An 11,269-nucleotide genomic window follows, 5' to 3' on the forward strand; every position below is an offset into this window, starting at 1 on the left:
GGCCTATGCATAAAATAGGTGGGCCTATGCATAAAATAGGTAGGCCTATGCATAAAATAGGTGGGCCTATGTGTAAAATAGGTGGGCCTATGCATAAAATAGGTGGGCCTATGCGTAAAATAGGTGGGCCTATGCATAAAATAGGTGGGCCTATGCGTAAAATGAATGGAATTGGAATGGTGCATGCATGCATGCACATAATAATAATAAATACAAGACATAATAATAATAATGATTATTGTAATTATTACAGATATTTCATTAATAATAATTATTAGTCCTATGTTGCTATGCCTTGAAAATATGTGACCCTGATATCGATTTTTCTCCCCTAGTTTACGCATTAACAGTTTAAACCAGCCTGAAAAAATGACCTTCAATAAATAAACCGCAGTCAGGCGTACAATTTGCATTTCCCCTCAAAGTTACAATTTGACTGTCTGTTGCAAACTCCACCCATCCTCTTTCGGTTACAGCGTTCTTATTACACCTCAGTGGGTTACAGCCGTTCTTAGCTGTGAACCAATTGATTCACGCTTAAGCCTTGCGTTTTTTCCGACTTTACAAGGCTGCTAGGAAAAGTGGGGGAGTGACGACTTGTTCCTGGAAGAGCCAGCCTGCGGAGTCAGTCACATTTTTGGCTGGGATTCAATGACTGAGCCAGACACACACAAACACAGATAGGGGCTGCGAGGGAGAGAGAGGGGCGAGTGAGTGAGCAAGCGCAACCCAGCTCACAGACTAGCCATCTCCAGTACACAGGCATATCGAACAGCAGGGGCAGACGGAGTGTATGCGTGCGGCTATACTGCAGTATTCCACAGTTTAAAGGAGGTTCCACGCGGGTTATTACTGTGTTTTATACCAGATACATAGAGGGAGAAGGCTTTGCTTTATCGGTCGATACTTTTTCTGAAACTTCAAAAGCATTATTCATTTTTGGAGGAGTTTCAGAGGGACGCGTTTTAGATATGGACTGTCAGGAGTGTACTGCAGGGGAAGACTCGCCCGTGTCACCATTCGCTTAGTAGGCTTGTCAACGGAATTGGAAACTCACTGCTCGGGACTTTTTTGTGGATGTTTGATGAAGCGCTTTCTGCACTTGGCTAATTCTCGGAGACCTTGGATTTACAAGGAACCGGAACCTATCGTGGCTTTCAATTGTTTTAGTTTGCCCCAGTTGAAAGGAACTCTCGCTTTCAAAGTCGTAGTGAAAACATGGAGACTGTAACTCGACAAAGCTTCCAACCTCACCCAGGACTGCAACAAACTCTCAAGCAGTTTCATCTGAGTTCTATGATCTCCCTCGGCGGACCGGCGGCGTTTTCTGCTCGATGGCCACATGACCTCCTGTTCAAGAAGGATGGGAAAGAGCCCGAGCCCGTGCTGCATCTTCCAATGCAGCCGCCGACAGTGATGCCGGGACCACTCTTCATCCCCTCCGACCGCTCCACTGAGAGGTGCGAGACGGTCCTGGAGACCGAGACTGTCTCCTGTTTCGTGGTCGGCGGCGAGAAACGGCTGTGCCTGCCGCAGATCCTCAACACCGTACTGCGGGATTTCTCCCTTCAACAGATCAACTCGGTGTGCGACGACCTCCACATCTACTGCTCCAGGTGCACGGCAGAACAGCTGGAGATCCTCAAAGTCATGGGAATTCTCCCCTTCTCGGCGCCTTCCTGCGGACTCATCACCAAAACGGATGCGGAGCGCCTGTGCAATGCCCTGATTTACGGAGGCACCTACCCGCCGCACTGCAAGAAAGAGTTCACGGGCTCACTGGAGCTGGAGTTCACGGAGAAAAGCCTCAAAATATACCACGAGTGTTTCGGAAAGTGCAAGGGTCTCTTCGTCCCGGAGCTGTACACCAGCCCCAACGCAGCCTGCATCCAGTGCATGTACTGCAGACTCATGTACCCGACCCATAAGTTCGTGGTGCACAGTCACAAATCGTTGGAAAACAGGACTTGCCACTGGGGCTTCGACTCCGCCAACTGGAGGGCATACATCCTCTTGGACCAGGATTACACAGGGAAAGAGGAGAAGGCGCGCCTGGAGCAGCATTTGGACGAGATTAAAGAGAAATTTGATTTCGCCAACAAATATAAGAGGAAAGCATCCAGGGTGAGTTGAACTAGTTTGTTACAATGTCGTTACACAGTGTTGCAAGTGTTGTTACATTATACGAATGTTGTTACACTGCTGTCACAAAAACATGTACTCTGTATTTAACGTTTTTTCTCTTTGTTTTTTCTTCTTGCAAATACACTGTTATCTCGGACTAAGAGTCAAAGATTCGTATCTCGAGAACAGATTTGTGACTGTGCACCACGAATTTATGGGTCGGATACATGAGTCTGCAGTACATGCACTGGATGCAGGCTGCCTTCCAAGATTGGGTTACTGTCCACATATTGTTACTAATTGTCCACCAAGAACAGCTAAACGGCTCTGGTGGCAATACAACTATTATGTGCCTGTGAAACACTTCTGCGGGTGTCAACGGCTCAATTATATTGGCCTAACTGTAAATATAATCCCATTTACCAACAAATGGCCCAATAATGGTGTTACAACAACTATCGAAACCCATGTGATGTATAAGGTCGAGGAAATTATGTAATAATTTCTAAAGTTGCAAAACACTGTTTGTAGGTGTATAGTTTAAACTCCCCTCTGTCCTGCACGCATCCCTCTCCCCCAGGTCTGCACACATCCCCCCAGGTCTCACGGTGTGGGCTGCCGCTCGCTCATTCCGCACTTTGCTGTGTATTGTGGCTTACTGGCTGTGTTTGAGAAACAGGTCCTTCAAGGTGGATGTGTCACTGTGTCATTAACGAGGGGTTCATTCGTGCGTAGTGGCGTGGAGCTCCCATGAGGGTGGTTGGTGCGGCTGGATTTATTAGAGCACGGATATATGTCAGTTGTCTGCCTCGACAGGCCATTACAGTAGCAGACATCTACTTTTTCAACTGAATAACCAGTAGGCTACTACTACCCTTTTCATGTCTGTGTTTGTGGCAATGGGTTAGCCTGCTATATGCTAGTGGTATCAGATAAAGAACAGTCCTGTGCAACAGCCTGCGGCTATGGAACCCTGTCCTGTTCACTGGACGTGCTACCTGTCCCAGACCTGCTGTTTTCAACCGTCTAGAGACAGCAGGAGCGGTAGAGATACTCTTAATGATCGGCTATGAAAAGCCAACTGACATTTACTCCTGAGGTGCTGACTTGCTGCACCCTCGACAACTACTGTGATTATTATTATTTGACCCTGCTGGTCATTTATGAACATTTGAACATCTTGGCCATGTTCTGTTATAATCTCCACCCGGCACAGCCAGAAGAGGACTGGCCACCCCTCATAGCCTGGTTCCTCTCTAGGTTTCTGTACAGCACTTTGAGATATCAGCTGATGTACAAATACATTTGATTTGATTTGAACAGGAAAATATCAAATATTACCAATTTTTTAAAATCTCCAAATGCGGTGTTTCTTGAAATTTCAGAGCAGTTATATTCTAATGAGTGGGGGGGGGGGGGGGGGGGGCTGATCGATATACATATGCAGCACTGTCTGCTAGCCATGACTTCTCTGGTGGATTCCCACAGCGCTTCCATGGCAGGCCATCAGATGAGCCCTAAATGATGTGGAGGGGAGTTGATCAAACCTGCAAAAGGGGCTCAGTGTGGCCTCTCCTGTATGCCACCCAAGCTAACTTTGTTGAGGGTAATTGAGCTTTATGAACAGCATGGGGGCCTCTGGTGGCCTAACCCTGACTTTTACATTGGTGGCTAGGCTATAGCCTAGCGCTGCTAATACAGCAGACAGAGGGCCCTGAATCTAAATCCTATGGGGGATTAGGTCTGTGCTTTGGGGGGCAGGCAGGCAAGCAGAGGGGGATCAGTCCCCCCCTCCACTCTTCCTCCAACTAAGACTGATAAAAGAGCCCCCTCCTCCACTCTTCCTCCAACTAAGACTGATAAAAGAGCCCCTCCTCCACTCTTCCTCCAACTAAGACTGATAAAAGAGCCCCCTCCTCCACTCTTCCTCCAACTAAGACTGATAAAAGAGCCCCCTCCTCCACTCTTCCTCCAACTAAGACTGATAAAAGAGCCCCCTCCACTCCTCCACTCTTCCTCCAACTAAGACTGATAAAAGAGCCCCCTCCTCCACTCTTCCTCCAACTAAGACTGATAAAAGAGCCCCCTCCTCCACTTTTCCTCCAACTAAGACTGATAAAAGAGCCCCCTCCTCCACTCTTCCTCCAACTAAGACAGATAAAAGAGCCCCCTCCTCCACTCTTCCTCCAACTAAGACAGATAAAAGAGCCCCCTCCTCTACTCTTCCTCCAACTAAGACTGATAAAAGGGCCCCCTCCACAAATGAAAGGCAAGCATGGCCATTTGCATGAACTGTTACACATGAATAGAGTTGATGAAGCAGGGATAGGAGTATTGTGGTGGAAACATAATATGATCCCAACAAAGGAGAGCATTCACACACACACACATACACACACACACACACACACACACACTTCTTCCCTTCCCCCCAATGACCTACTCCGTTGCCCCTCTCGGCATGAAAGGAGGGTGAAAGGAGAGTGGGTGATTATGTTCGGAGACTTTTCGGTGGGCCATACAAACAAAGTGGAAGTGTTTACCAACAGTTCTCTAGCACAGCCTTTACCCTTCTATTTGCCAGTGTGTCAACAGGGCCAGAGCCTTGTCATTGCACGTGCTCTTGCCCCTGTATTTAGGTTTGAGTGGGGAGACCTAAAGGAATTTAAAGGCCTCTTCTATTTTTATATGGGCTCAAAAGACCCCGTGTGTTAGTAATTGTTAATATATTCACTCTCCCAAGCCTAGTTTAAAGCCACTCTTTATTTAGGATTTTTGTTTATTTCCCTCTGTTTTTTTTAAAGGAGGGGCTTGGTGAAGGCAATGCTACGGACATCATATTTGCAGAATTATGATCATATTGCTAAACTTCTCTCGCTATAGTAGCCTTACAAGTCTCCCTTCAGAAACACATTTCACCTGGGGTGTTACCTTGAGATAGATGTCTTCCACAGAAGAGAAAGACCAGAGTGGGCTTGTGCTTGACGACGTATCGAGAGCATGTCACTACTGTGTTTTGTTGGCGAGGGGAACGGGTGGTTTTGTGGAGGTTTGTGAATGCAGCTAGCAGCCGTCTCACAGTCAGACACAGGAAGTGAGCTTGAAGGACTTCCTGTTCTCCAAGACTCTTTGCTTCAATGAGGTCATGGGCCCTGTGCTTGATAGATGCAGTCTGTGCATTACACACACACACACCCACACACACACACACACACACACACACACACACACACACACACACACACACACACACACACACACACACACACACACACACACACACACACACACACACACACACACACACACACACACACACACACACACACACACACACACACACACACACCACAAGCTCTTTGCAGCATACCTTCCTTATTGCAGCATACTTCCCCCAATAAAAGTCTGTATTGGAATTTGCAGTAAAAGTGCATTATCCGTTTGAATCTGAGATGTGAGAGCGCAGGTGTCGACTGTGGGAGTGCAAACAACAGTGAATGAGCAAGTGAGTTAGTACAGGGAACTATTGAATGGTTTCAAAGGTTACCAGTAGGGTGTGGAGCAGGTGGCTAAGTCTCTTAAGTTCAACATGCCAATGCTAGTTTCTGGCTGGTACACATGTGGGTTGCAAACATAATCAGTGGCTTTCCACATCAGGAGGTTTTGATACAGATGGCAGCCGCAGATTTAGTAGCTCGCTAGGTTTTATTTCACCTCGAGACGGTGTGATTTATACCCGCTCCATCTGTTGGGAGGAGATATGAATGAGAGAGGGAGAGAGAGAGAATGGGACAGAGTACATTTCCAGCCTCCAGTTGGGGCTTGGTTTATGCACAAGCAGTTTAGGTTTCCACCAACGACCATGTTTTGAGGCAGCAGCACCGGCTTTAGGTTGTGTAAGCTGAGAAAAGGGAAATATAAAAACCTTCAGACTCAGAGACTAACTTGAACAAACGCTGTCAATGGTTGTCTCTGCCTGGTCCTTTACTGTAGCTGGCTGGTGTGGAAGGGCTTTCAGAAACGGTTTGGGGTTTTGACAGAAGCCACATTGGGGAAGCCAGCAGACAAGACTAGTAGTTAGTCTAGGCTGGGAGCAAGAGAGTTTTAGTCTAGCCTGGGAGCAAGAGAGTTTTAGTCTAGCCTGGGAGCAAGAGAGTTTTAGTCTAGCCTGGGAGCAAGAGAGTTTTAGTCTAGCCTGGGAGCAAGAGAGTTTTAGTCTAGCCTGGGAGCAAGAGAGTTTTAGTCTAGCCTGGGAGCAAGAGAGTTTTAGTCTAGCCTGGGAGCAAGAGAGTTTTAGTCTAGCCTGGGAGCAAGAGAGTTTTAGTCTAGCCTGGGAGCAAGAGAGTTTTAGTCTAGCCTGGGAGCAAGAGAGTTTTAGTCTAGCCTGGGAGCAAGAGAGTTTCGACAGACGTTGCATTCCAGACCCGCCACTCCCTGAGAGAGGGGGGGGACAAGCCCATAACACAAGCCAACCCTCCCGAATGGGCATGAAAGAAGCATGTACCCACACCTGCCCAGCGCTGTTTAAATCAATCCTCCACTGCTCAGGCTCTTACCTCTCTTTCTCTCTTTTGTTTTCCCTCTGTGTTTCATTCTCACTCCGGGGTGGCGAGGAAGGCTTTTAGAGACATAGAGCAGTTAGATAGAGTTGTTAGAGTAGATAGAGTTACATAGAGTTGTTAACTGAGGAGAGAGGCTGTGAAGGAGGTGGTGTGTTCGATGTTTCAATCTGTCATCTGAAGGACGTTTATGAGGATGCTTTTCGTCTCCAGTTGCAATTTAGTTTGAAAATGTCAGAACCCTAAAACTAGTCTGAGTTTGTAGCCTCAAAAGGGTGGAGAAAGTGTAAGAAAGATGCCATTTTGTACAGTGCAAGCTAGGCAGCAGGCAGCCCCCCCCCCCCCTCTCTCTCTCTCTCTCTCTCTCTCTCTCTCTCTCTCTCTCTCTCTCTCTCTCTCTCTCTCTCTCTCTCTCTCTCTCTCTCTCTGCAGAGTCAGCCCTTTAGCAAGGTCTGGGGGCCTCGTTGTTTTCAAAAGTACTGCTCCCAAAGTGTGGCTGGGCTCCAGACCCCATTTCACAGGGGCTGAAACTTCCCTTCCAATGCCCAAAAATGTCCCAGTGCACCTTGGGATATCTGGCCTCCAGCTGAAGGGGTCGCTTGTTGGAGGGGGGTAGGAAGTGAACTCCTGAGTGAATAGAGGCCATGTCCTGTTTCATATTCAAGGCATAGGCCTTCTGACAGAGAGCCATACCCTCGCTGCGGACAGTACAACAGCTGGTAGCCATGCATATCAATGGCCACAGAGAGAATATCCCTCTTCACTGCTTTCAGGGGGTTTTACAGTTGTGAAAATGCAGCAACTGCAGCTGAATTAAAATACTCTATACAGCTCAATTACAGCTATGGACTGGTAGTTTTGAGGTAGTGGTGATGATGTGGAATGATTTAAGAAGGACTTTTTTGCTTTGTATTGTCATGAGGGTTGTTGTGATTGCTGAGGAATCATCCAATGATTCCTGTGCTTGTGTCTGTGCATGGCAGAGAAAGTGATCATATTCTTCAGAAGCATGGTCCAAGAGAAAGGAAGCCACTAATTCACTTAGGGTTTAGCTAAATGAGTCCGGCTCCAATCCAATCTCTATCTCTGCACAGGCAGACTGTGACTAGTCTGTGCCGTCTGGGTACAGTGAGCCCTGCCTTGTTAGATCAACTTGACGGTTCTGAGGGATCAATGGGATATTGACAGCCGTGTCTTCCCTGTCAAGGGCAGCTGAAGACACCATCACTCCTTCACCTCCACTACACAACTAGAAGAGACACAGAGATGCCTGTCTTCTCGTCTGACCTCATATCAGTTCTGTCTATGTATATCTATGTATCTATCACAGTACTAGAGGTCGACCGATTATGATTTTTCTACGCCGATACCGATTATTGGAGGGCCGAAAAAGCAGACACCGATTAATCGGCCGATTTTTAAAAATGTATTTGTAATAATGACAATTACAACAATACTGAATGAACACTTATTTTAACTTAATATAATACATCAATAAAATCAATTTAGCCTCAAATAAATAATGAAACATGTTCAATTTGGTTTAAATAATGCAAAAACAAAGTGTTGGAGAAGAAAGTAAAAGTGCAATATGTGCTATGTAAGAAAGCTAACGTTTCAGTTCCTTGCTCAGAACATGACAACATATGAAAGCTGGTGGTTCCTTTTAACATGAGTCTTCAATATTCCCAGGTAAGAAGTTTTAGGTTGTAGTTATTATAGGATTTATAGGACTATTTCCCTCTATACCATTTGTATTTCATTAACCTTTGACTATTGGATGTTCTTATAGGCACTTTAGTATTGCCAGTGTAACAGTATAGCTTCCGTCCCTCTCCTCGCTCCTCCCTGGGCTCGAACCAGCAACACAACGACAACAGCCACCATCGAAGCAGCATTACCCATTTAGAGCAAGGGGAACAACTACTAGAAGGCTCAGAGCGAGTGACATTTGAAACGCTATTAGTGCGCGCTAACTAGCTAGCCATTTCACTTCGGTTACACCAGACTTATCTCAGGAGTTGATAGGCTTGAAGTCATAAACAGCGCAATGCTTGAAGCACAATGAAGAGCTGCTGCCAAAACGCACAAAAGTGCTGTTTGAATGAATATTTACGCGCCTGCTTCTGCCTACCACCGCTCAGTCAGATACTTAGATACTTGTATGCTTGTATGCTCAGTCAGATTATATGAAACGCAGGACACGCTAGATAATATCTAGTAATATCATCAACCATGTGTAGTTAATTTTTAACTAGTGATTATGATTGATTGTTTTTTATAAGATAAGTTTAATGCTAGCTAGCAACTTACCTTGGCTTACTGCATTCGCGTAACAGGCAGTCCCCTTGTGGAGTGCAACGAGAGAGCCCAAAAATACGCCCAAAATGCGCCCAAAAATACGATTGTTATGAAAACTTGAAATCGGCCCTAATTAATCGGCCATTCCGATGAATCGGTCGACCTCTAGTATGCAGGGCCTAACATTAACACCCACCACCTGCCAAATACGGCTAGATTTTTGCATTGGCGTGTAAAATGTATTTTGACAAACCACGTTGGCGGTGGTCAGGTCTCCACAGTGCGGACATTTCAATCGCATTTGTGAATAAAAATAGTCAAGTATGATCACATTTATAGTCAATTAAATACTGCAGTAGCTGTTTTCAAAGTATTTCTGCCATTTTGTTTCATAGCTGGTAAATTAATCTCACAAAGTCAAAGAACTAGGAATCCTATATAGCCTATTCCATCTCGCGCTTCTTGACTATTTACATTGTTTTGTTCACACGCTAGGTTGTTTTTCTATGTTTGAGTTTCAACTGCTAGGGAATATCTCCCGAGTGTGCAGCAGTCTAAGGCACTGTATCTCAATGCTAGAGGCGTCACTACACACCCTGGTTCGATTCCAGGCTGTATCACAACCGGCCGTGATTGGAAGTCCCACAGTTGGCCCAGCGTCGTCAGGGTTAGGTTTTGGCCATTTGTTCTTTAACTGACATGCCTAGTTAAATAAGGTTCAATAAAAAAAGAGAGAAGACAATGCTTCTACTAGTCAGACTCAATCTCACAGGCTCCAAAATGAACCGAGTCACGTTACCACGGTAACCTTACGCCTTTAAAGGGGCAGGTAAACATTTTTGTCTCATGTGTGATATTTTGGTTAAAAGACTCTTTTCACAAAAAATGTGATTAAATAATATACCACATTACTTCTTACCAGTAATACATGTATTGTTTTAGAGACATTACAAACGCATGCTCATCCATTTTTTTTGTGTTTTGTTGGTGTAATTATAGCGGGAAAAAATATATATTTTGGCTGGTAAAAAATCTGAAAGTGGCTATTAGACCAAAAAGACATGTTATGTCCTGTTTATGTTGAGAGATACTGTATATGGTTCTAAATTTGTATACAGTATATACAGTACATTGTTATAAATGGCTCTGAATTTTAGCGCTATACTAAGAGTTGTCTTAGTGTGCTAAGCTAAAAGTGCTTTCAGTCTCAATGCATGGATTTCATACTGATAAACATCACAGGAAAACATCCCTTTGACAAGTTGGATGTTAGTTGTTTTTTAGCTTGAATGACATGCAAATGCTAGTTAATTACGTTTCTTATTTGAATTAGCAGTTAAGCTCATGTTAATTATTTTGCCACATTGATTTGCCGCACCACAAAGACAGTAGGCCTACAGCTTCACAACATGGTCAACACGTCATCACAATACGCATTATTACGAGAGGCAACCAGGTGATCACAGGGGACACGCTTGACTGCGGTGTCTGGGAAAATCTTCAAAAAAGTGCGATAACAGCGAGGGAGAATAAATTAAATGCACCGATTCCTTTTATTTCCACCCCTCCAGCAGCCATTTGAATTCACAGCCTTTTATAGATGCTCTATGCAGAAATCGCTCCGCCATTTCCTGGTTGCTAAAATACTAATAGTTCACCTAGTTTCAGTTTATGTGACAAAGCAAGCAATTATTGTGTCGCGAATCATTGTACCATCTAAGATATTGTGTTTTCAGCTGTTTGAAGCTGGTGTACAAAACCCAAAGCAAAAGACCCCAAAATGAAACGTATGAATGGGAAGCATAGAAATGAAGCACATACACCAAACTAAAATAGAAACACAACATGTAAAGTGTTGGTCCCATGTTTTCATGAGCTGAAATAAAAGTTCCCAGAAATTTTCCAGACGCGCAAAAAGCTTATTTAACATTTTGTGCACAAATTTGTTTACATCCCTGTTAGTGAGCATTTCTCCTTTGCCAAGATAATCCATCCACCTGACAGACGTGGCATATCAAGAAGCTAATTAAATAGCATGATCATTACACAGGTGCATCCTGTGCTAGGGATAATAAAAGGCCACTCTAAAATGTGCAGTTTTGTCACACAACACAATGCCACAGATGTCTCAATTTTTGTTGGAGTATGCAACTGGCATGCTGACTGCAGGAATGTCCAACAGAGTTGTTGACAGATAATTTAATGTTAATTTCTCTACCATAAGCCGCCTGCAATGTCGTTTTAGAGAATTTGGCAGTACGTCCAGCCGGCCTCAAAACCGCAGA

The 11,269-nt window shown here is 44.9% G+C and overlaps 1 protein-coding gene across 1 annotated transcript in view; it reads left to right on the forward strand.

Annotated features, from left to right (window-relative positions):
- Positions 1 to 517: 517 nt before the first annotated feature.
- The window catches only part of LOC112216390 (ski oncogene), a 93,490-nt gene continuing 82,738 nt past the window's right edge, over positions 518 to 11,269 (forward strand). Inside the window, exon 1 of the mRNA XM_024376361.2 lies at positions 518 to 2,124. Coding sequence (XP_024232129.2) covers positions 1,219 to 2,124 — 906 coding nt within the window. The 5' untranslated portion in view covers positions 518 to 1,218. The remainder of the gene's footprint in view (positions 2,125 to 11,269) is intronic.

Source organism: Oncorhynchus tshawytscha, linkage group LG16, assembly GCF_018296145.1.
Source record: "Oncorhynchus tshawytscha isolate Ot180627B linkage group LG16, Otsh_v2.0, whole genome shotgun sequence".
In the NCBI taxonomy this organism is placed as follows: domain Eukaryota; kingdom Metazoa; phylum Chordata; class Actinopteri; order Salmoniformes; family Salmonidae; genus Oncorhynchus; species Oncorhynchus tshawytscha.